Source organism: Eriocheir sinensis, chromosome 36 (genome assembly GCF_024679095.1).
Source record: "Eriocheir sinensis breed Jianghai 21 chromosome 36, ASM2467909v1, whole genome shotgun sequence".
Lineage (NCBI taxonomy): Eukaryota > Metazoa > Arthropoda > Malacostraca > Decapoda > Varunidae > Eriocheir > Eriocheir sinensis.
Genome location: NC_066544.1, coordinates 2,001,706 through 2,028,657, shown reverse-complemented (window position 1 = coordinate 2,028,657; position 26,952 = coordinate 2,001,706). Strand labels below are relative to the sequence as shown.

At 43.3% G+C, this 26,952-nt stretch overlaps 1 protein-coding gene across 1 annotated transcript in view; it reads left to right on the top strand.

The window, feature by feature from the left end:
* LOC127007617 (lysosomal-trafficking regulator-like) overlaps positions 1-26,952 on the top strand; it is a gene marked incomplete at its 3' end in the record, with an annotated part of 247,223 nt that overhangs the window by 159,523 nt on the left and 60,748 nt on the right. Inside the window, 1 exon segment of the mRNA XM_050878758.1 lies at positions 20,489-20,652. Within this exon segment, the coding sequence (XP_050734715.1) occupies positions 20,489-20,652 (164 nt within the window).

The following is a 26,952-nucleotide window of genomic DNA, read 5'->3' as shown; positions in this document are numbered from 1 at the left end:
GTTCAAACGCGGTTAACGTGTTAATAAGTCTCTCTCTCTCTCTCTCTCTCTCTCTCTCTCTCTCTCTCTCTCTCTCTCTCTCTCTCTCTCTCTCTCTCTCTCTCTCTCTCTCTCTCTCTCTCTCTCTCTCTCTCCCCCCCCATAGCCACAATGTTTGGAGGAAAATGTCCAGTGCGATATTACCTCTTAAGGTAGCATGCGTGACGCCGGTGGTAAGTAGGTGTGACCCGTACTTGTCAAAACATCGCAAAACTCAGTGTGATAATGCATGAAACTCAGGATGGTAAGGGATTTAGAACTAACTGCAAAATTCAAGGATCATGAAACTCGGATAACGCGAAACTCGAGAGGGTACTGTATATTAACCCGTTAGCAGCGGGGATCATGTTTCTTAATGGTCCCTCCAGGCGAGAAAACTGAGAAAATCACCCCTCACACAAACCATTTCATATATATCAAAGCATTTGTGATCAGATTATGTATCATCTATTTTGGGGGGTTTATATCATGGCACAAATTTGGCCCGTCGCTGCTACCAGGTTAAAAATATTATTGGCACTAACACTGATCTCTGTGGCACTCCACTTGTGACCTTTCTCCAATCCAATTTTTCATTTTTTAACCATGTTCCCATTTCTCTGTTTGTCAGATAATTTTTCATCCATGTTGTCATTTTTCTCCCTAATACTCCTCTATGTTTTAGTTTACACAGCAGTCTTTTATGTCAAACTTTGTTGAATGCCTTTTTTTCCTTTTTTTTGGTGTTCTGTGTCCCTCTAACAAGTGTTATTAATATGTTGGTAAAATGATATTTAGCAAAGTAGTAATGGAGAGAGAATTTGGAATGCAGGGGCCAAGGGGTAAAATAATGCTGATGATAAATATATTTTCAGCTGTGGGCTAGTTATATCAGACAATATTAAGTTAGTTTGGGTCTTCAGGACTCCCAACTAAAGAAAAATATAATGCACTGAGGTGTTTATCACCTATGGACTATGTTGATTTTCCCAAGTGGGAAGAAGTGATGTGAAACATTTTTCCAGAATGTCAGTAGGGAGCAAGAGACCTGTTGCTCCACAAGCTACCGTGACATTTCATCCGAATAAATGGAGACACCACTTTAAGATACCTTTATGGAATGTTTGATAAAATTAGTAGGTTTTTTTTATAATACAGAAAGGAGCAATGATGATGAATAGATTAGGGAGTTGAAATTTGACACTGAATCATGCTATGCACACTTTTGCTACCTTGTACAACCTTAAAAAACAATCCTTGTAATTGGTAATCGGTACAGTCGGCTATAGAGAGTAGTGTCACACTGTCCAGTAAGTTTCGTTCAGAAAGCGACATCTGGCAACCCGTCCATGCGACATGAAAATTATTATATCTTATCGAAATCGTACTGTTGTAGTGATCGGTGGTCACAGGTGCACTCTACATAATTTTAAGATCGATATTTATCAAAAGTGCCCGTCGCTAACGCTTAATAATAATTTTTCTTTAGGCTCTGTCGCTACATTTTGACACGAGCTTTTAGTTTCAGTCAAATTTAGTCAAGAGCAATTCTAAGTTGTTTATCAAACTATGATACATTTAAAAATATACTGCACTTATTAGGGGAGATTGTTATGCCTTTTAACTAAAAACAAAAAATCCCTGACAGCCGAAATCTTGTTCTTTATTAAAAATTTTATACGTAATAATAGGATATAAACGTTCACATGATGACGTCGTCGACCACGGGCCTTGGCCGTAAGGCCATGGAGCGCAGAGAGGTGAAACGACGCTGGAGCAGCGGTATTCTATTAAAGCCCTTATGTCAGCAGGCACTGCAGTTGAGCTGTCACATCAGTGGCTGTGAAAACGTATAATTTTTAATGCCTAAAAAAATAGGAGAGAGAGAGAGAGAGAGAGAGAGAGAGAGAGAGAGAGAGAGAGAGAGAGAGAGAGAGAGAGAGAGAGGCTGGGTGGGGACGGGAGACATGTCCATCAGTGACAAACCAAGGGGTCAGCTAGTCAGCGACGCGCTGCGCTCGACACACACACACACACATACATACACACATACACACGTATTTTATACTTAGATATTACGTAATCTTCACGGAGAAATGATTTTAGATTTTTAATGATCTGAATTGTCTTTGAGGCTTTATAGTGACGGGAATCAAGACTGCGAGTTAAACAGACCCTAAGCCTATTTGCTGTTTGATGGTCAGGAGCATTAGTCACTGCCTGACTCTGTGAAGGACAGCATTGCACACGATGTTTTCAAAGTTTAATAAGAAAAAGTGTTTCAGACTGTTCGTGATGTTTTACCTTGTCATCATCATCATCATCATGTAGAAGACATTTATTATCTCATTTCTAAATTGAATTCATGTAATCTGGTATATTTCTAACTACATTATATTATAATATATTATGATATTTTACAATATTATAATTTCACGGTCACACACACACACGGTACACACTGAAATGCGTCACTAACATCGCCAGTGAATGCATCACCGTGGTATAATTGCCAGATACCGCAACCAGGCTAAACATTCTGAAAACCATGACACTACTCTCTATCGTCGACTGTACATCACATTTTAAAAAGTGACATATGAATGAAAATTTTGCAATCATTCATTGCTGAGATTTTAACAGAAAAGTTTTTTTTTTTCCCCCCTGGTGAATGGGGTAAATAATAACCGTTTTCAGGGTAAAAAAAAATATGGTCCAAAAACGCAAACTAATGGAAAATAAGCTTCCAAAAACTCATGAAGTTTTCTTTGTTATGTTTAGAACACACTGACACAACCTATCATTAGATAAGAAAATTATAACATACCCTGAAAATAAAAAAGAAAATGCCTTTCAATATGTGACATCTAAACAAACTTCACCTGTTTCAACTGAAACTAATGGAAAATAAAATGTTTCTGGTGTTTGAGGAATTCTTTATCTATCAACTCACTGCCATGCATCAAGATGTGAAACATGTTTTTGTTTTTTACCCTTTTGGGGTGTCTGTACCGAGGGAGGGTAGAAAAAAACCCATACGTATACTGGAGTTATATACCTAGGCAGGCAGGTCATGTCTCTTGGTTTGGCTCATAAGGGTAACTGTCACTGAACTCCTGAAAGCATAATCAAAGCAAAGAATTCACAGGATCTGAAATGGCATAACTTAAACAAAAAACACCAAAAAAGTTAAACATGCAAAAAAAAAAAATAATAATAATAATAATCATTTGATCATAACCCGGAACCAAATCATTGTTGGACAAATCTGCATACACATGATAAGGGGTACTAGGTAGGTCTTTCACCACACCAAAAGCTAGAAAAATTAGGCACTAGATCAGTGGTTCTTAACCTGGGCTCGGCTGAACCCCAGAGGTTCGGTGAGCCAGTATCAGGGGTTCGGCAAGAGCTCTCCGCAACACACTGCAATTTTGCAATTGAATTTTAAGCCAGTTTTTCTTTTATTTTTTGTATTAATTAAAATGAGATTTATTTTTTGTATTATCTAAATATACTCAAATTTTAAAGCCATTTTTCTTTATTTTGTATGATTTTTTTTAAACTTCATACTGGGGGGGGTTCATCTACTGTGTAGAGGTTTTCGTTAGGGTTTGACGCCTTTGAAAAGGTCAAGAACCACTGCACTAGATGGAGGCTAGCAGAGCTATGCTACTTTTTACCCCAACTAGCCCATTGCTTTTTTTAACCTGATTGACTATACGTCCTTATTACTGTATACAAGTTGTGGCAGACTCAAAGATGAGAATCAATACCTTCTGTGCAAGTTGTCCTGGAAGCGTTCATGAAGGATGATATTACATATTTCCGTGTCCTCAGTGGCTGTAAGTAAAAATTCATTAGGATGAGTAATTCAGCATGGTATGATATCTTAGTTTGTGCTTTGATTAAAACTAGCTAGGAATTTCAGGAAAACCTAAACAAAAATGTTTGCGTAAGGGGAGGCGCCGCCAAAAATGGGTATTTTTTACTATTTCAGCCCAATTTCAAAAGTTACTGCAAAATATAATTAAACATGTCACACGTTCCTTGTTAAAGTTTGGAGGCTGTGCGATAATTCTTTCCCTTTCAAATAATTTGATTTGTATTACTAATTTCGTGGTCCCCTCCCTGCAGGAAACCTCTGTTTTCTGTAGAATACTCATATGTTACATTTTGCCTTCTTTTGTCCGATTTTCCCACTTTTTTTTTACGAAAAGCATGTCATCATTCATCTGGCAAAATTCTAGTGGCAGCCAGCAAGCCTCGGAGAGTGTGGTTGAGTGAATCAGTCAATCAGTTACTTAGTGCGTCACGAGCGCACCTCAGAGGTACATTTGTACTTGTACTTTGGCAGGTTTGGACACTTAGGAAAAGAAAAAAAAGCCCAAAAGAAAAGAAAGTCATGAAGAAGTAACAGGAGGTATCCACAGAACACTACAGCCCAGGAGATTTCTAGTGCGTGCACACACACACACACACACACACACACACACACACACACACACACAGGTGCCAATTATGATTATTATTTTTATATCATTCATTGTCATTCATAAATATAACTGCATAGGTATCTAAGTTGTATTTTACAAAGTTATGATTTTTAGAGGATCTTACAGATCCTCTAAAAATCATAACTTTGTACGCTAACTGCATTTACACACAAAATAGCCAATATCTCGAAAGTGCATTTTTTGTACTCTGGAGAATAATAACTCCAATAGTTGTGAAGATAATAAGAAAAACTCGAACATCTGCTGAAAGGTGAGTGGATGGTAAAAAAAATTGTCCATCAGGTTTTTTTATAAACAAAAAACCACTGCTGATATGATTTATTGAAGGTAAAAAAAGTGGTAGAATTATGGGACATATCAAATGGTGATTTTGGTAATTTTTTTTGCACAGGAAGTGAGACATATTAAAAATTTGAATGGACAATTTATAACTAGTGGTGACATGAGTAAAACTACCCAATATTGTACACATTGAGTGAACATGTTGGCCCTCATTAACATTCTTAGCTCTGGTTTCATTACAGGTAGGTAACTCTCGATTTACGCGAGTTTGGTTTACTGTTTTTTTAAATAACGCGGGGTCCAAAATCCAAATAAATGTTTAATTTACACGTTTTTTCACTTATACGCGATATTTTATGGAGTGGCCACCAGATGTCTCACGCAACTGGACTCACACGGCGTCGCGGCCACACAGCTGAGCTCAGTTCTTCCCGCGCGCCACTTGAACAACAATACAGTACCCACGCTGCCACGCTACTCAACAATAGGGGTGGGCAGGTACCGATACCAGTACCGGTACTAACGGTACCAGCTATACGGTACGGTACCGGTACCAGACTGCTCGGTACCGGTACCAATACTAGCCAGCCGCTCATGGTGTCCCTCATTTCTTCCTCACACGAGTGAGGCTGAGACTGAGTGCCTGAGTGGATATCTCGGTGATATGGATATTCTCTCTCTCTCTCTCTCTCTCCACTGAATGAAGTGAATAAGCATATTATTCCCACCATCACTCGTAGGTTATGACAGACAACTAGGCAAGACACAATTCACACGGTTCTGGTGACACGCGGCATGCAGCTGTTTGTTGTATGGGTGTGGTTGTGTGGTTTGTAAACAATGCAAATGGCGGCCGGGCTGGTATTGCGCGAAATAACTCCTCGTACAAGACTCATGATGTACAGTTTCTGATATCATATTTACCCCATTATTCTCACTAATATTAATAATTAATAATGAACACATAGATATTTTTTTCCAATATGATTTTTTTATGTAGCTTATACTGCTCCTTAGTAATACAATCTTAAGCCACCTGTGACATCAAGATCAAGAGCATACAAATGGCGCTCGACGGAAAAACTGGATAACATCAGGGCATGGGCGATCCTCCACCGATTTAATTTTTGTATAGTAGTTATTAGATCGCCCTGTATTCTATGGTAACATATTATAAGACAGCCATGGACTATGAAGGATTATAAACAATAATAAAGGTAAGTTTGCCGTTGTTATTGGATAAGACGAAAAACAGACCCTTAAAAACACCCCAAAGAAGAAAAAAAATCATAAAAAATTTGTACATTCGGCATATAACGTGCAAGACCAAACTTTCAGGCATTTTTTATGTGAAAAAGGTGCGCGCTATACACCGAAAAATACGGTATTTATTTTTCGACAGGAACCTACCTCTTGTTTGAATTACATTGTTTTTGATTTACGCAACCTCTTCAAGGACGCAATACTCGCGTAAATCGAGAGTTACCTGTAATAAATTTTGTTCATAATTTTTTGTCACACAGAAGCACGAAAGCTATTATGCTGATACATGCTGATCTTATTGCATTTACCTAAGTCTTCAAAGAAAAAAATACCTTAGAACAATTGAAATAAAATGAATGTGCCCTCCACTAATACTAGGCATTGCCTCCCCTCAACATAGAATAGGTGTGATATCTTTGTATAGAATATGGACACCAATCAATATTCATATGGAGTCCACAGTGTGGGGCTGGGGTGTTAGGGCAAGTGCCGCAGAAGTGGCCCCTGGCATAGTGACTTTTAGCCCATCAGTTGCTCAGTTGGGTTGCTGCCCAGACGTATATTGGGAAGGCCTGAGTTCTACTCCTGGCACTCTATGGAGACATCTCAAGATTTTTCACTGCATTATTGTAGTATTTATACTGAAATATATCAGTTAGTAGCACTTGTTGCAAAGACTTATGTTACAGAGGTTATCAAATACAAAGAGTAGACTGAAGTACATTTCTTAACATAATTTACCTGTGGATACAGGAGGTATTGGACGGGGATCTGACTCTAAATCAGGTCCTAGGCCCACAACAACCACAGGGTCCAGCACTTGTGCCACGGCCTCCTCAGCATCTGTGAGGTTGTGTAGTTGTGCAGAGCCGCCACCTGTACAAATTGGTTTGAAATGAATACATGACACAACATAAAATGCTATTATCCATAAACTGCTTCTGCATCATTACCTGAGTAACTACCCAAACACTGTTATACCTGTCATTAAGGTACTTTACTTATTTATTCCAAGGCAAGGGCAACTTGTTGAGAGCTTAAATCTAGATAATATGCCACAACACACCTGTTCCAGAATTCATAATCCCAATCACTATCATGCTATGAGAAAGCTATTATGTTCTATGTCATGCTTATTTAGCCATTTAGAGGTATCTTCTCTACTGACTGGCCTGGATATAATACTGGACGATTAGCAGTGACCAAATTTAGGAAAATTGCCCAATAGATCTACATCCCTATCTGAAGTCAGGACCAAATCCAATATGTTACAAGAAGAAACATAGGTTGGGGCAGAGACCCACTAGTGAAGACCCAAAGTGAATCAGTGCATAAATTGTTCATGAAGTGGATTATTGTTTACTGACAGGCGTTCTCTGTGGTGCTTAGGAATTAGAGGTAAAGTCACCCATGATGGCTACTTCTACTGAAGGATGTAATGAAAATAAATATAAACTCCATTAAATTGCAGTTATCAGAATAGTTACAAGGAGGACACTGTACTACTACTATATACAAATTAAACTCAATGAAATGTATTACATCAACATTATTACAGTTAACTTCAACAAAAGTAATATGTTTCTTAACAAAGACACTAACATGCCTCCTAATGTTGTCAGGAACATCAGAACGAGCTTTATTGTAAAGCATAATACTGGTAACTCTCGATTTACACAAGTATTGTGTCCTTGAAGAGATCGCGTAAATCAAAAACAATGTAAATCAAACAAGAGGTAGGTGTCAATCGAAAAATAAATATTCACTTCATTCAGTGGAGAGAGAGAGAGAGAGAGAGAGAGAGAGAGAGAGAGAGAGAATATCCATATCACCGAGCTATCCACTCAGGCACTCAGTCTCAGCCTCACTCGTGTGAGGAAGAAATGAAGGACACCATGAGCGACTGGCTAGTATTGGTACCGGTACTGAGCAGTCTGGTACCGGTACCGTACCATAAAACTGGTACCGTTAGTACCGGCACTAGTACCGGTACCTGCCCACTCCTATTGTTGAGTAGCGTGGCAGTGTGGGTACTGTATTGTTGTTCAAGTGGCACGCGGGAAGAACTGAGCTCAACTGTGTGGCCGCGGCGCCGTGTGAGCCCAGTTGCGTGAGACATCTGGTGGCCACTCCATAAAATATCGCGTATAAGTGAAAAAACGTGTAAATTAAACATTTGTTTGGATTTTGGACCCCGCGTTATTTAAAAAACGCTTAAACCAAACTTGAGTAACTCGAGTTACCTGTACACAAATGAATCTGGAACATCAGATAATAACCATGTTTCAACAACACCAAATATATCTAACTTCAACTCAGAAGCAGCTCAAAAAGGTTAAATTACATTAACAAAGTTATAAGGCAATTGCAGAAACAAACTTTCAAAAGTGTGAAATATATTACGGACTGTATATTGACTTTTCACTGCTTGTTAAGACACTGTAGAGGGTATGTTCTCACCTTGGCCAGTCGCCTTCCGTCTCAGGTCTCAGATATTCTTGCTGTGGGACTTCAAGTCGTAGAACTTTGCTCTGACCTCCTCTGCACTCCTCACGACCCCACTCACGCCATTCATCTCGGCAGCCACAGCTTCCCACGCCCACGTCCATTGCTTGGCTGCAGCAGTTAGGCTTGATGACAATGGCCTTGTAATCACCTGCCATCCCTCCCTCACCCCTGTGACAAGGGCAAAGGCCTCTTCCGCAGGGAAATAGGGCCGCCTTTTCTCCTTCACACCTGACACAGTATTGTGATAGCGAGGCACGCTGCTGGCGTTAGCGTCGCCGACGCTGCTTCATCATTATCCTAATACAACAAATACAGAATCCTCACAAAAGACGGAAAACTATGAAGGTAACATACAAAAATGTGCAGAATATACATAGCAGTATATTTTTTTCAAAGATATATACAGTAATCCTATATATCGGTTCACTTATCGCGGTCTCGCTGTATCGCGGAATTTTAAATTGTATCGTATTGTGGATTTTTCGCTATATCGCGGGATTTTGCGGTAAAATAAGCATTTTCTAGCCTAAAAAATGAAAACGATATAAATCAACGTAAGTAGGAACACACCTAAATAAGCACCTACGTCACCCACCTATTTTTTTTGTTTTTCCGTCGCGGCCTATTGCGCCCTTAGTCTTTTCCCTGGCTCACTCCTCCCACACTTCCTTTCTTTCTTCTCCCTCTCCGTCCCCGTATTTTTCTCATTTCTTTCTTCTTTTCCTTTCATGTCCCTCCCAGTTTTTCTTTTTTAATCTCTTTCTCTCCCTCTCACACCCTTTCTCTCCCCCTCTTTCCTCATCTTTACCTGACCCTCCCTATCTCTCTTTTAATCTCTTTCCCTCCCACTCACACCCTTTGCCTGACCCTCCCTACCATGGCTGGTAAGGTTCATGAATCCGGCCCCTGGAGGGCAAGGCTATCTGCTTTGACATCTATAACATGACGGCGGTCCACTGTTGCGCCAAGTATGGTACCTCCTGTTCAGGAAAACCTGCTGTCACTGTCGGAACAAATTTTTGCCCTGGCGGCATCACGTCGCATTTCACTGTCAACCCAACAGCTCCTAGGGGAAAATAACGAGTGGGCAGATGCTCTCTCCCACTTCAAGAGGTCCTCAGTGGTATGGACCTTAAAATGGGAGTACTTCAAGACACTATGCATTAGGTGGGGGACACCATAGATCAATCTCTTTGCTTGCAAGACATCAGTCAGGCTTCCCAAGTTCCTCGTCAAAGGTGTTCGGAAAACGGAGGGCGGTCCAAACGCTTTCACCAAACAATGGAACAGGTGGGACTTTATTTATCTGTCCCCTCCCCCATGCACCAGCATAAAATGGAAAGTGTTGCATAGCCAGAAATCCTTCAGGGGCAGGGTAGCAGTTATTCATAGCCTTGTGGTGGCCAGCACAACCATGGTTCGCGAAACTTAACCAATGGTGTCCTTCCCTTCCCCTGCCAGAAGCTCATGCTCTCGAGGGGATTCGCCCCGGCAGACTCTTTTCCATGCTGGCACTTCACGCATAGCGTTTCTCAGGCCTGTCTAGCACGCTTCATTCCCTCAAGGGCCGTATAGGACATGCTTTCCTCTTTTCGTCCTTTCTCTTCTCTTAAGACATTTTGAATCTCATTGGAAGAGTTTCCGATCCTTTGTGAGGGTATGACATACAGAAAGAATTACTGAGGTCACAGTCTTGGAATTTCTTTCTTGTCTTTGCCACATTAGGGGAAAACGTCATCTACAATTGCAACTCACCTTGCCGCCCTGGCTGACCCCCTTAAGCATGGCTGGGGGCTTGTCCAAGACCCTCTCTCAGTTCAGCTTCTTAAGTGTGGCCCTTTCATCAAAATCCTTCCCCTAGAAGAGACAGCACCTTTTGGTTCCTAGAAAAGGTTATAACGTTCCTCTCTTCCTCCAAGTATCAAGACCAACTTTCAGTAATTGACCTTTTTATAGTGCACCCTGTTCCTCGTAGCACTCGCCTCCGGTTTCAGGTCCTCGCAGCTCAGGGTGTCATATGTTCCCCGGGTACACAGCATCCATGGCAGATGGTTCAACAGTTTCCTTAGCTTTGACTCCTAAGCCGCTAGCTGAGAATGAGGGCCTCGTTTAAGCGTTTCCTTTAATTCCTTGACTTTAACCTCCGCGTCTTCCGCCTTTTTCTCGTTCAGTGTTACCTGCTTGTGCAGGTCATACGCATTCTTCCAAACATCCTTCTCTGTCTTCAGAACGTCCACCTCTCTCTCCAGTCTCCCCATTCTATCTCTCATATCCTTCATCTGCCTTTCCAAGTCTATGAGCCTCCTTCTCAACATACCGTCTCTGGTTCTCTCTGTGTCATCTGTGAAGCCCTCAAACTCAAACTCTTGCCTTTTTGCTGCTTGCCTTGTCCTGACCCCTGCGCCCTGCGGTGTAAACAATGCCAGCGGGGTCAGCGAGCCTGCCACCCCCGCCTCCTCCTTGCTCATTTCTCGATGTTGTACACTGTCAACAGCCTTTGTTTCTTCGGGACAGCACAATTGTACCCTAGCACGGCTCCCACCTAAGTAATTCACGTCCAGGATTTAATCCCACGCAGCTGTGATGTGAATTTGGAGCACGTCTGGAGATCAGCTGTGTCAGTCCGCCATCTGTGTGTGTGTTTGTGTATGTGTGCATGTGCACATTCATGCATGGGTTCGGGTGTGCGTGTATTTGTATTTACCTATTTGTAGTCTACCGGGCCCGAGCTAAGCTCTAATAGTCCCGTCTCCATATCTACATTTATCCAGCCTTTCCTTCATTTGTTGGACACTGCTCGCCTCCACCACCTCGTCCCGCAAGCTGTTCCAGGTGTTAACACTTCTATGTGAAAAACTATATTTTTTTAAGTTACTCAAACAGGTTCCTTTATTAAGTTTCTTCCTATGTCCTCTCAGCCTCTGCGTTCTCACAGTTAAGAAGAGATCATCTTTATCCACCTCATAAAACTTATTTACCAACTTATACAGCGAGATCAGATCTCTCTCCCTTCTTTGTTCCAGTGTCGTCAAGTCCATCTCCTTCAATCTGTCTTCATACGTCATATTCGAGAGTTCTGGGACCATTTTAGTTGCAATTCTCTGTATCTTTTCTAACTTTCTGATATCCTTCTTTTTGTGAGGCGACCACACAACTGCAGCATATTCAAGCTTTGGTCTTATCAGTGTTGTTATTATTTTCTTCATCATTTCTTTGTCCATAAAATGGAATGATACCCTTATATTTTGCATCATCCTGTAGGTTTCTCCAAACAGCTTGTTTATGTGCTTTTCTGGTGTTAGTGTGTCTTACATTGTTATTCCCAAATCTTTTTCTTCATGTACCACCTTTAAGTTTTTTTTTTTCTCCCATCCTCTATGTTTTCCTTGGTCTTTTTTTACTTTCCCCCATTTCCGTAACATGGCACTTGTTTGCATTAAATTCTATCTCCCACAACTGGCTCCATCTATACACTCTGTCCAGGTCTTTTTGAAGCTCCTCACAGTCTTCCTCTGTCCTCACTTTTCTCATTAGCTTAGCATCATCTGCAAAAAGGCTCATATAACGTTTTATACCCTTTGGCATATTGTATATACAGTCAACCCTCACCATTTGCGCACATATGCGGTCTGAAGGTGCGCAAATGGCAAATGTGCAAATGATGAACTTAATAACCTATGGGGAAAAATATATATGGGTGGTCACGGCCCCCCCGAAAAAACTACCAGAAAAAAAAAATGGTCTGCTGGCAGGAAACACATCATACTTCCGTCCAATCTCTCGCCTTTTTCTTCCACTGTCCACCTTAATCACTTCCACCTGTGCTATGGTCATCATTGGGTTCTTCCGGGGTTTAGGCTTCGATGACGCTGCGTGCAGCATATTGGTGGTGCAAAGGTGAGGCAGAAAACATCGAATAATCGCAGTCACCACGAGACGAAGAGAGGCAATAGGGTTATGGCGGGAAACGACATGTTGTGTACGTTGGCAGTGTTCTTCACTGGCGGCAGAGGGCACTCGGGTGGTAGACTGCTGTAGCTCACCAGCGGACGCCAATTTGCTTTCAGAACAGCTAGTAAACGTCCTCAGAAGATCAGCGGACGCCATTTTGCTGCCAGAACAGCTAGTAAACGCCCTCAGAAGATCAGCGGACGCCATTTTGCTGCCAGAACAGCTAGTAAACGTCCTCAGAAGATCAGCGGATGCCATTTTGCTGCCAGAACAGCTAGTAAACGTCCTCAGAAGATCAGCGGACGCCATTTTGCTGCCAGAACAGCTAGTAAACGTCCTCAGAAGATCAACGGACGCCATTTTGCTGCCAGAACAGCTAGTAAACGTCCTCAGAAGATCAGCGGACGACATTTTGCTGCCAGAACAGCTAGTAAACGTCCTCAGAAGATCAACGGACGCCATTTTGCTGCCAGAACAGCTAGTAAACGTCCTCAGAAGATCAACGGACGCCATTTTGCTGCCAGAACAGCTAGTAAACGTCCTCAGAAGATCAGCGGACGCCATTTTGCTGCCAGAACAGCTAGTAAACGTCCTCAGAAGATCAACGAACGCCATTTTGCTGCCAGAACAGCTAGTAAACGTCCTCAGAAGATCAACGAACGCCATTTTGCTGCCAGAACAGCTAGTAAACGTCCTCAGAAGATCAGCGGACACCATTTTGCTGCCAGAACAGCTAGTAAACGTTCTTAGAAGATCAGCGGACGACATTTTGCTGCCAGAACAGCTTGTAACCGTCCTTAGAAGATCATTGGACGCCATTTTGCTGCCAGAACAGCTAGTAAACGTTCTTAGAAGATCAGCGGACGACATTTTGCTGCCAGAACAGCTAGTAACCGTCCTTAGAAGATCAAAGGACGACATTTTGCTGCCAGAACAGCTAGTAACCGTCCTTAGAAGATAAGCGGACGCCATTTTGCTGCCAGAACAGCTGGTAAACGTTCTTAGAAGATCAGCGGACGACATTTTGCTGCCAGTACAGTAATCCCTCGCCATATCGCGGTTCACTTATCGCGGTCTCGCTGTATCGCGGATTTTTAAATTATATCGTATCGCGGATTTTTCGCTATATCGCGGGATTTTGCGGTAAAATAAGCATTTTCTAGCCTAAAAAATGAAAACAATATAAATCAACGTAAGTCGAAACACACCTAAATAAGCACGTACGTCACCCACCTATTTTTTTTTTTTCCGTCGCGGCCTATTGCGCCGTTAGGCTCTTCCCTGGTTCACTCCTCCCCCACTTCCTTTCTTTCTTCTCCCTCTCCGTCCCCGTATTTTTCTCCTTCTATTCTCATTTCTTTCTTCTTTTCCTTTCACCTCTCTCCCAGTTTTTCTCTTACCCTCACTACCTCTCTTTTAATCTCTTTCCCTTCCACTCACACCCTTTCTCTCCCCCTCTATCCTCACCTTTACCTGACCCTCCTTACTCTCTCTTTTAATATCTTTCTATCCCACTCACACCTTTTCTCTCCCCCTCTTTCCTCACCTTTACCTGACCATCCCTACCTGTCTCTTTTAATCTCTTTCCTTCCCACTCTTTCCTCACCTTTACCTGACCCTCCCTACCTCTCTCTTCTTTTCCTCCTTTCTCACACCCTCTTATCTTTAGTCTTATCTCTCACTCTATCACTCTTCCTCCCTTTCTCCTTCCCCATTAGATTATATGAACACACACACAACTCACACAGAAAGGGAAATGGGAAGGGTGTGTGGATGGAGGGTCAGAAGTGAGTCAGGTCATGCTCTGACCTGAGTCTCCTTCTGCCCTCCTCCACACCTCTCATTTCCCTTCTGTGTGTGTGTGTGTGTTGCAACTAGGTAAACACACACACACAGAAGGTGAAATGGGAAGGGTGTGGGGAGGGAGGGGCGGAAATGGGCGTCAGGTCATGTCCTGACTGAAGTCCTGACCTGACTCTCCCTCAGGACCTCACCTGACTCTCCCTTAGGACCTGACATGACTCTCCCCACTGTCCCTCCCTCCCCACACCCTTCTTGTTTTCATGCTCTTTATCTCTTCCTGTTTCCTCCACTACTTTTCCTTGTTCTCCCTTCTTACATGCTCTATCGGTATTTATTTCATGACTCACTCCGTCCCTCTCCTCCCTTTCCCCTTCCGTATTTACCTAATTGTGATATAAAGGAAGTGAGCTACGCTCATATTGTCCTTTCTCTGAGTATTCTTCCGCTCCGCCAACTAATTCCTGCGCGAAGTTCATATTTACGAAGCAAATGTCGAAAGTCGAAACAAGAATTAGAAAATCATTTATTGGGACCGCGTCGTAACAACGAAACATCGTAGGAAGTGTTTATAAGAGTGTGTGAAAGGGCAATAGGAGTGTGGGAAAGATTTGTAAGAGTGTGGGGAGGGCTTACAAAGCCTTGAAATATATATAAATAATAAAAAAATTATATAAGGTCGCTACTTCGCGGATTTTCGCCTATCGCAGGGGGTTCTGGAACCTAACCCCCGCGATAGATGAGGGATTGCTGTACAGCTAGTAAACGTCCTCAAGATCAGCGGACACCATTTTGCTGCCAGAACAGCTAGTAAACGTCCTTAGAAGATCAGCAGACACCACTTTGCTGCCAGAACAGCTAGTAAACATCCTCAAGATCAGCGGACGCCATTTTGCTGCCAGAACAGCTACTAAACGTCCTTAGAAGATCAGCAGACGCCATTTTGCTGCCAGAACAGCTAGTAAACGTCCTCAGAAGATCAACGGACGCTATTTTGCAGCTAAAACAGCTAGTAAACGTCCTCAGATGATCAGTCGACGCCATTTTGTTGCCAGTGAGACGCCATTACCATAGACGCGAGGTGCGCAAATGGCAAGACCACCTGCGCAAATGGTGGGATGATGGCCGCAAATTAAGGCCGCGTAAATGGTGAGGTTTTACTGTATATACCGTCGAGTCGCGTATGGCGCGGTTAATTGGTTTTGAGCAACAGCTGCACCATAGGAAACTGCGTCATTGGAATAACCAAACCTATGAAGAAAATACAATTTGGTTCTGGCCCTTGCCATTTTTGTTCGTTTTAGCCCGAGTGCACCGGTAGGCATTATCTGCCTTTTGATGTTGCTCAGTCCGATCCCACGCTCACCACCTTATCCACTCGGCCACTGCCAACACCCACTTTTTCACTTAGTACGTATGGGAAAAATACAATTTGGTACTGGCTAGCCGCCATTTTATTCCACCTACGCTCACATACGTGGGCGAATCTTGCCCGTGGGTTTCCCAGCAGGCTTGGAAGCCATTGTGCAGCACGTGCGTGGTAAGCGAGCTGACTCCTTGCCATGCAGGGGCCGGGGGGTTAACTAAACGTGTACTCGTCAGGTCAGGGGTGGGTTTCATCATAGTGGTCTCCCAAGCGTGGTGACGTCACGCGCAGTTGGGAGAATTTCTTGGGCGTGTTTCATCACCGCGCCACAAGCACTTCCAAGTAGGATTGGGGGCGGTCTTGGGAGTAACCAGCGTTGCCAATCTTCCGCGTCGCTTTGACGTCTAATATGTCTTCAATTAACCTAAATTACACTTCTTATATATAATTATGGAATTATAAATATAAACAATTGATATTGCCTATTGCACCGTTAGTCTTTTCCCTGGTTCACTCCTCCCCCACTTCCTTTCTTTCTTCTCCCTCTCCGTCCCCGTATTTTTCTCCTTCCTTCTCATTTCTTTCTTCTTTTTCCTTTCACCTCTCCCAGTTTTCTCTTACCTCCCTACCTCTCTTTTTAATCTCTTTCCTTCCACTCCACACCCTTTCTCCCTCTTCTCACCTTTACCTGACCCTCCTTACTCTCTCAATCTCTTTCTATCCCATTCACACCTTTTCTCTCCCCTCTTTCCCCCACCTGACCATCCCTACCTGTCTCTTTTAATCTCTTTCCTTTCCTCACCTTTACCTGACCCTCCCTACCTCTCTCTCTTTTCCTCCTTTCTCACACCCTCTTATCTTTAGTCTTATCTGACTTTATCACTCTTTCCTACTTTCTCCTTCCCCATTAGATTATATGAACACACACACATCACAGAAGGGAAATTAAGGGTTCATCCATTTGGAGGGTCAAGTGAGTCAGGTCATGCCCTGACCTGAGTCTCCCTTCTGCCTCCTCCCCCTCTCATTTCTTCTGTGTGTGTGTGTGTTAACTTAGGTAAACACACACACACAACATTTTGAAATAAGGGTGTGGGAGGAGGGGCAGAATGAGCGTCAGGTCATGTCATGACTGAAGTCCTGACCTGACTCTCCTCAGGACCTCACCTGACTCTCCCTTAGGACCTGACATGACTCTCTCTGTCCCTCCCTCCCACCCTTCTTGTTTTCATGCTCTTTATCTCTTCCTGTTTCCTCCACTACTTTTGCTTGTTCTCCTTCTTACATGCTCTATCGGTATTTATTTCATGACTCACTCCGTCCCTCTCCCTTTTCCCCTTCCGTATTTACCTAATTGTGATATAAAGAAGTGAGCTACGCTCATATCGTCCTTTCTCTGGGTATTCTTCCTTCGCCAACTAATTCCTGCACGAAGTTCATATTAACGAGGCAATGTCGAAAGTCGAAACAAGAATTATAAAATCATTTATTGGGACCGCGTCATAACAACGAAACGTTGTAGGAAGTGTTTATAAGATCTTGAAAGGTCAATCATCTGGGAAATTTAAAGAGTGTGGAGGGTTTACAAAGCCTAAATATATATAAATAATAAAAAATTATATAAGGTCGCTACTTGGGATTTTCGCCTATCGCATTCTGGAACCTAACCCCGCGATAGATGATATGCTGTACAGCTAGTAAACGTCCTCAAGATCAGCGGACACCATTTTGCTGCCAGAACAGCTAGTAAACGTCCTTAGAAGATCAGCAGACACCACTTTGCTGCCAGAACAGCTAGTGAACATCCTCAAGATCAGCGGACGCCATTTTGCTGCCAGAACAGCTACTAAACGTCCTTAGAAGATCAGCAGACGCCATTTTGCTGCCAGAACAGCTCGTAAACGTCCTCAGAAGATTAACGGACGCCATTTTGCAGCTAAAACAGCTAGTAAACGTCCTCAGATGATCAGTCGACGCCATTTGTTGCCAGTGAGACGCCATTACCATAGACGCGAGGTGGAGCAAATTGTTAGACCACCTGCGCAAATGTTTTCTTGGGATGATGGCCGCAAATTAAGGCCGCGTAAATGGTGAGTGCGCAAATGGTGAGGATACCATATCCGTCACTATGGCGAAACATTAATTGGTTTTGAGCAACAGCTGCACCATAGGAAACTGCGTCATTGGAATAACTAAACCTATGAAGAAAATACAGGATTTGGTTCTGGCTTGCCATTTTGTTCGTTTTAGCCCGAGTGCACCGGTAGGCATATATCTACCTTTTATGTTGCTCAGTCCGATCCCACGCTCACCACCTTATCCACTCGGCCAAACACCCACTTTTCACTTGGTCGGTACGTATGGGAAAACACAATTTGGTCTGGCTAGCCGCCATTTTATTCCACCTACGCCTCACATACGTGGGCGAATCTTGCCGTGGGTTTCCCAGCAGGCTTGGGAGCTTTCGTGAAACATGCCCAAGGTTTCTCGCACGCTTGGGACTCCTTGAGCACACTTCCAAGGACTTGGGAACTTTGATGAAACCCACCCCAGGACTGGGCAAAGTCTATATACCAAGTCAAGTCATACGCAGCTTTGTGGGAGGAGACACGGCAGAGGCGTGGCTTATGCGTGACGTTGCTTAGAGCCAAACTAGAGAATGTAGAAACAGGGATTTAGAGAAAACGAAGAAAGGCAGACTAATTTAAATCAATCACTTCAACATGACCCCTCTCACAACCCACACCGCCGTTTGTAGGCATTGGAATTACAGTCACGCATAGCACAATAAAAAAGGCATATTTTTTCGTCAGTGGCTTGCCTGAATGCGCAGTGAAAGAAGGCGAACATGCACAGCCAAAGTGCACACACGGCCTCAACTTTAGTCACCCGTGAACTGGCTTCTTTGGCGTCATCCCGCTGCTCCACCCCAAGCCGCCCCATGCATGCTGGTCACAGTTTTGAAGGCAGAGTGACTTGACTTGGTATATATAGACTTTGGGGACTGGGAACCAGCTGCGCCGCCGCCATATTCCGCCCAAGAAACGCCCAATCCCGCCCAACCATTTACTTTTCCCTCTAACCCGAAATCGTCTAAAATATTATTTTGCACACATATTAATGCAATACTTAGTGGTGACCAACCACTTTCAAAGATCTCTCTCTCTCTCTCTCTCTCTCTCTCTCTCTCTCTCTCTCTCTCTCTCTCTCTCTCTCTCTCTCGTTAGTTTTTTTATACACCGTGTCTCTGATTGCTTCCCTTTCGGACCAGGCAGCGAGAAAGACAAAAGAAAGGAAAGGCTCTGGGAACACCAATTTAGATTTTTAAAAGCCAGTTTGCCAGCAGGCTGATGTGCAGCAGCGGCCTGCTGTAGATTTTATAGGCTAGTTAGCCAGATTGATTTCTTTTTTGCCTGCCAGAATAGACTGTTGGGCCAGGTCCACTTTACATGAAAAAAGGAGCAAAGGAGGGGGAAAAGATTGAGGGGAAGAGATGCGGAGCGGTCGGGGAGTGCATGACTGTGACTTGGAATTTGAGTGAGGGACGCGGCAGCCGACTGCAAACGTTCTTCTTGTCTACATCTATAAATTTTGGCAATATGATCATTCTGAGAGTGAGGATAATTTGTAACTTACTGAATACAAAAATGTGCAGAGAGAGAGAGAGAGAGAGAGAGAGAGGATAGAAATCCTCCCAAAAACCAACCCAACCACCACTATGAGATTTTCCCCCTCCGAAAAAAAAATCCAACCTGGCAACTCTGCGCTGTGGAGACCACAAACCACGTCATAGATGGTTTTACCCGCGTGATCTGAACATACAGTTCTGAAACCATATTGCATCATAGGAAACTGCCTACTTAATCCACGTAATAGGCGACTTGACTGTATTATGAACATTATTGGTGCCAGAACTATGTGTATTTACCTAGTTGTATTTACCTAGTTATAGTTTTACAGGGCCTGGGCTTTACGCTCATGTGGTCCCGCCTTCGTATCTATATTTATCCAACTTTTCCTTAAAGCTTTGCACACTCCTCACTGATACTACATCCTCACTTAGTCTGTTCCAAACCTCTATATTTCTTTGCGGGAAGCTATATTTCTTTGTCTCTCAAGCATTTTCCCTTCCTCAATTTTTTACTATGTCCTCTTGTGTTCCTGTTGGTAATTTCTTCTCTTAGTAGTAACTCCTCGTTGTCCACTTCTTCCATTTTGCTCAATAATTTGTAGATTTGTATTAGGTCTCCCCTTTCTCTTCTTTGTTCTAGTGTTGGTAAGTCCATTTCCTTTAGTCTTTCCTCGTCTGTCAATCCCTCCAGCTCTGGAACCATTTTTGTTGCCATCCTTTGCATCCTTTCTAGTTTCTTTATGTGTTTCATCTTATGGGGAGACCACACTGCCTCTGCATATTCAAACTTTGGTCTGATCATAGTGGTAATTAATTTTTTCATCATATCCTTGTCCATGTAGTGGAATGCTATTCCTATAATTCTCACCATGTTATACGTATCACTGAATATCCGATTAACATGACTCTCTGGCTGTTTGTTATCTTGCATTATTACTCCCAGATCTCTCTCTTCGTGTACTTTCTTTAGTGTTTCACCATCTCCCATTTTATATGTCCATTTTGGTCTTCCTTTACTGTGTGTGTGCGTGCATGCGTATGTGGGGGGAGTTTCTTTTATAGAGTACAATATTATCTGACAATTAAATTCAATGAATAGTGAGTACTGTAATGAAATTACTGTAACAAATTGTTTATGGTGTTCTTCCCCAGCCTGCACAACATCTCTGACCAGCTCTTCCTGAGCCAGAGCCGCAGTTCCCCGGCATTGGGCTCTGAGGGCTCCAGGAAGGATGACAAGGTGTTGGCCCACTCAGAACTAGTTGACAGATTCAAAGTGCTCATACAAAAAGCAACAGACTTCTTGTTCATGTCAGGTATGTGTTGCACCGCTTCTCAAGGATCAAGTTCTCTTAGTACTATGCTGAGAGAGTTACATAGTGGAGTATCAAACCACACAGACCTTATGGTCTAGATTAGGTGATCTATTCATAAAGCTAAGTAAAACTACATCAAATACCCACCATGAATGTTAAGTTGGAGGAAGGGCCTATTGAGTTACCATATTTGCCAGCAAATAGGTCATGTTTAAAAAAAATAATAATATTAATAAATAAAATACCCGTCTTGTGCACATGTATTACATATCAGATACCAAATACCTAAGGCAAAAGATACTTAGCTTAGCTTGGAGGTCAAACAAGCAGATGTAGTGCAGTAAGAACACATTGTTTCTAGCAGTGCTCAGTAAATAAAGTCGATGTCGTGTAGTTATTTGCTGAGCAGCTCACCAAATGAGTCTTTGTTGCACAGTAAGTCCCTGCTTAATGTCATTGATAAGTTCTTTATAATGGTGATGAAGTGAAACAGCATTTAACCCTTTCACTACGGCCGGACGAAAACGGCGCCCCGCCCCGTATCCGGGCTGGCAGCAGCATAAAATTTCAAATGTCAAATGTTCTAATTATAACAAGTTTTCAGCCATAATCTCAACATAATCATCATGTATTATATATAAAAACATGCAAATTTAAATGGTGCACATAAAGAAACATAAATTATTTGATAATTTTGAGATGTAAGCATAATTATACAAAGAAATTTGCGAGATTAGCATCTCTCTCTCTCTCTCTCTCTCTCTCTCTCTCTCTCTCTCTCTCTCTCTCTCTCTCTCTCTCTCTCTCTCTCTCTCTCTCTCTCTCTCTCTCTCTCTCTCTCTCTCTCACACACACACACACACACACACACACACGTAGAAACGAAGGGAAGGGTTGAGGAACAGCAAGCTCAAACTTGTTGACGAGGCGCCTCCCCTCTCTCTCTCTCTCTCTCTCTCTCTCTCTCTCTCTCTCACTCACACACACACACACACACACACAAATTCAACGCTCCCACAACATAAAATATATACGAGTAGCCAAAAGAGAGGTCAATTTCGAATGGAGAAGTGTCTTGATACACTCTTTTTGAAAGAGGACACGTCATAGGCAGGAGGAAGTACAGACGAAGGAAGGCAGTTCCAGAGTTTACCAGTGTAAGGGATGCAAGAGTGAAAATGCTGGTTAACTCTTGCATAAGGGGTTTGGACAGTATAGGAATGGGCTAGAGTGGACAGTCGAGTGCAGCGGGGCCGCGGGAGGGGGGAGGCATGCAGTTAGCAAGTTTGGAAGAGCAGTCAGCATGAAAATACCGATAAAAGATAGAAAGAGAGGCAACATGGCAACATGGCGGCGGAATTAAAGAGGTAGAAGACTATCAGTAAGAGGAGGAGAGCTGATGAGACAAAGAGCCTTAAACTCCACTCTCTCCAGGAGAACTGTGTGAGTGGAGCCCACCCACACATGAGATGCATACTCCATACGAGGGCGGACCAGGCCCCAATAAATGGAAAGCATTTTTGTGTGGGAGAATTTTAATGAGATTTTCTATTCTCTTTTTCTATTACTCTCTTGGTCCCACACGTCCTCTGCGTGTATTGAAGCACATGAGAAATTAATCACAAGGAGAGGGTATTCCCCGGCTGCCTGGGATTGAACCCACAACCAGCGTGACGGGAGAGCCACTCCTTACTGAGTCGGCCAAAGAGGTACCCCACTGGCTAAGTGGGTTATGGGAGGCTCATTCATCAGGCATAGTCGCCGCACTACAGAAGAACTGATGGAGATGATACAGAACACCCAACCTCGAGGAAGCTGATTTAGTGAGAGAAGAGATGTGATGTTTCCAGTTGAGATTTTGAGCTAAGGATAGACCGAGGATATTTAGTGTTGAAGAAGGTGACAGCTGAGTGTTATTGAAGAATAGGGGATAGGTGTTTGGAAGATTGTGTTGAGTTGATAGGTTGAGAAATTGGGTTTCTGAGGCATTGAAGGACACAAGGTTCCTTTTACCCCAATCGGAAATGATAGCAAGGTCTGAGGTTAAGCATTCTGCAGCCTCCAGTCTGAAGTCATGTACTTCCTGTTGAATAATGCAGAGTGGAGTCGCCAGCGTATGAGTGGATAGGACAGTTTGTTATGGAGAGAAGATCATTGCTGAATAACAGGAAGAGAGTGGGTGATGACAAAATCCTGTGGAACACCACTGTTATTAGGTTTAGGGGAAGAACAGTGACCGTCTACTACTGCAGAGATAGAACGGCCAGAAAGGAAACTGGAGATAAAGGAACAGAGAGAGGGATAGAATCCGGAAGAGGGCAGTTTAGAAAGCAAAGACTTGTGCCAGACTCTATCGAAAGCTTTCTATATGTCTAGCGCAACTGAGAAAGTTTCACCAAAACAGCTAAGAGAGGATGACCAAGAGTCAGTTAAGAGAGCAAGAAGATCACCATACTGGCGATCAGATAGAAGGTCAGAAGTGGAAAGGTGCTTTTGAATCTTCTGGTTAAGGATTGATTCAAAAGCTTTAGATAGGCAGGAAAGTAAAGCTATAGGGCGGTAGTTTAAGGGATTGGAACGGTCACCCTTCTTAGGCACAGGCTGTATGAAGGCGTACTTCCAGCAGGAAGGAAAGGTAGATGTTTATAGGCAGAGGCGAAAGTGTTTGACCGGACAGGGTGTCAGTGCAGAGGCACAGTTTTTGAGGACAATAGGAGGCACTCCATCAGGTCCATAAGCCTTCTGAGAGTTGAGGCCAAAGAGGGCATAGAAAACATCATTTCTAAGAATCTTAATAACAGGCATAAAGGAGTCAGAGGGGGGATGATTAGGAGGAATATACCCAGAATCATTCAGAGTGGAGTTTTTACAGAAAGTTTGAGAAAAAAGTTCAGCCTTAGAGATAGATGAGATGGCGGTGCTGCCGTCAGGGTTAAGGAGTGGAGGGAAAGATGAAGTGAAATTGGAGATGTTTTTGGCTAGATGCCCGAAATCCTGGGAAGAATAAGAAAAAACAAGGTTTTGACATTTTCTATTAATGAAAGATGTCTTGGTAAGTCAAGGAATAGATTTGGCACGATTCCGGGCGGAAATGTAAAGAGCATAGTTAGCGGGCGTTCAAAGGCTCTGGTACCTTTTGTGAGCTGCCTCCCTGTCTATGACAGCACGAAAACAAGCGTGATTAGAGAAAGTACATGGAATGTATGCCTCCATTCTTGAGACAATCACCTCTGTGATGTGCTGGGCACACACAGAGGGGTCTCGCTCCTGGAAGCAGTAATCATCCCACGGGAAATCGGAAAAGTACATCCTCAGGTCGTCCCACCGAACTGAAGCAAAATGCCAGAAGCATCGCCTCTTCGGTGAGTCCAGAGGGTGTACAGGAGCAATAGGATAGGATACAGAAATAAGGTTGCGATCGGAGGAGCCCAACGGAGAGAACAGTTTGACAGAGTAAGCAGAAGGGTTCGAGGTAAGGAAGAGGTCTAGAATGTTGGGTCTGTCTCCAAGACGGTCGGGAATACGTGTAGGGTGCTGAACCAACTGCTCTAGATCACTGAGGAGAGCAAAGTTGTAGGCTTGTTCACCAGGCTGGTCAGTGAAAGAGGATGAAAGCCAAAGCTGGTGGTGAACATTGAAATCTCCTAGGATGGAGATTTCAGCGAAGGGAGAGTGGGTCAAGATGGTGGAAAATTCTGAAGAGTCAAGGTCATTGGCACAAGAACAAGTGATGTCGCCGCGCACGTTGGCGTAACATCCAGCTTTGGATTGAAATTTCGGATTTGGATCTGGATCTGGATCTGGATTTATGATGCACAGGGCACCCGCACAGGTGCATAACACGCATATTTGTGTTGGCTGTTGGGGGGACAGGGGAGCCGAGTGTGCAGGGGAGGGAAGTGAATCAGTGTAATTGTTAGTGCTGGTGTGTTGTGGTGACAAGTGAGTGTGTATTTGTTTTCTGTGCAAACACCATGCCGCCGACACTCAACATCACCATCACCATCATCAGCTGCTCAAGCCCAGCACGCGGTTGGGCTGCTCTCACACATGCGCCTGGCTGCCTGGATCCCACTCACAATGCTTCCCGTGGCCAATGGAAAGGCCCAGGGGGTGGGTAAGAGTGAGAATGGGAATCAGGGACCACAACAAGGTGTGAAAAAACCCAGTTTTAGCAGCCTTTTCCTTTTCCTTTCGGATCATATCGCAATTTCATTTTCAATAAAAATTTAATTTTGGGGGCCCGGACGGGTGGCCAAGCGAAAGATGTCGACGGTTTTCAATTTTCCCCATAAGAATAATGGTTCAAAGTTTGCAATTTCAACGTTTGTGACCTGCAACATCGACCTATTTATCGCAAACTTGGAGACCGTACTGTATATCGTTTTTCATTTTTTAGGCTAGAAAATGCTTTTTTTACTGCAAAAATATTTGAAATAATAAATATATAAAGATACCTATAAACCGCAAAATCAAAATACCTATAAACCACAAAATCCCGCGATATAGCGAAAAATCCGCGATACGATACAATTTAAAAATCCGCGATACAGCAAGACCGCAATAAGTGAACCACGATATGGCGAGGGATTACTGTAATGAACTTTTTTAGTTATTTTTACTGACTGGAATAGGAGGCTGTTTGTCTCTATCTAGAAAAGGGAAGGGAACCTACAGGACTGCAACAATTGCCATGGCATTACACTTCTTAGTTTGCCAGGCAAAGTTCTTGCTCATCTGCTGCTGATGCAAATTCAACCTCATCTGCTAAAGTTTCAGAGACCTGAGCAATCTGGGTCCATATTCAGTATGTCAACAATTGACAGATCCTAGCACTTCGCATCTTTGTGGAACACTAACTTGAGTTTCATCAGGGGCTACATGCAAGGGCAACACCACCTGGATGAGGCGAACGACATGCACACGCTCGCTGCTCGTCCGCATCAAGCCGTTCAACGCCTCGGATGAACAAACCACCGAGGCCTCTTAACCCGCAGTGAGAGGTGACTTGGTGGGTGGCCAGCGCATTCCTCGGCAGACAGAAGCTGAGCCTCGTCTTTAACACTTGATTCTGCTCTGGCTCCAGCTCTCCTCTCATTCGGGTTTTCTCACAACCGTGGGCTTGTTCTGGGTGCCCTTATCTCTCTCCTCTCCACACCCTGACTCCCGCTACTGCCATGACCCTGACGCACCTTCTACTCCTGCGCCTCCCTCGTCCACCACGTCTACACAACTTCAAGGACGAAACTGTGTTGCCTCGTCACTGCCACACCTAGGACGCGGGATGCAAGAAAAGGAAGAAGCTGTGCAAAGGTTCGTCGCTGTGTCCGACGTGCTGAAGGTCCCCGTCGGAGACTTCCAGTTTTGTGAGGCTGTTTGGGGTTGTTTACTTTCTATAAAGTAAATTGGTGTCTTACCATTTCTCTTGTTTTGTGTTCATACAAGGGAAATGGTTAGACACCAATTTACTTTATAGAAAGTACAGTAATCCCTCGCCATATCGCGGTTCACTTATCGTGGTCTCGCTATATCGCGGATTTTTAAATTGTAAATATTTAGTTTCGTATCGCGGATTTTTTGCTATATCGCGGGATTTTGCGGTATAGAGGTATTTTAATATATTTATTAATTTACTCATTTTGCAGTAAAAGAAGCATTTTCTATCCTAAAAAATTGTAAACAGTAAAAAATAAATAAGAAAATATTAATACGAACATATTAAAAGAATATTGAATTGAAATAAAATACGTAGCGTACAGCAGATGAGTAGACAAAGACTCGGACGTATGTAAAATACAGCTACGGCTGCTTCCGCTTGAGTTAGTTTGCCCACGTGTGATCGTACACGGCACACTATTGGCTGATGGATGGGAGGCGACCAACCAGAGCACTGTGTTCTTTATCCTGGGCGCTGATTGGCTCAGCGACCGTAGCATTTGTTAGTTCGTGAGTGGTTAGCTCGGAGACAAAGGGAGAGTGTGTTACAGCTTGGTACCGTTAAATGCTCGAGAAGTTGGCAGTGAGGACCCAGACAGGATGAGGCAATGACTGCACTTGAACAAGACTCAAGTCCTAAACTTGCTCAACATGATTACTACAAGCTTATCTAGTTTCATGAGCTCTTTGCGGTACTGGAATAAACACGTCAAGAGCTACTGAACTGAACAGCTGATACGCTCTTCTTCTTCTTGTGACCACAACTTACCGACCACACGAGTAACCGACATGTTGGTGACTGAGATTCTGACTAGAATTTCGATGAATTTCCCGTGAAATGTAGCCTACTTTGAATTTCTCGAG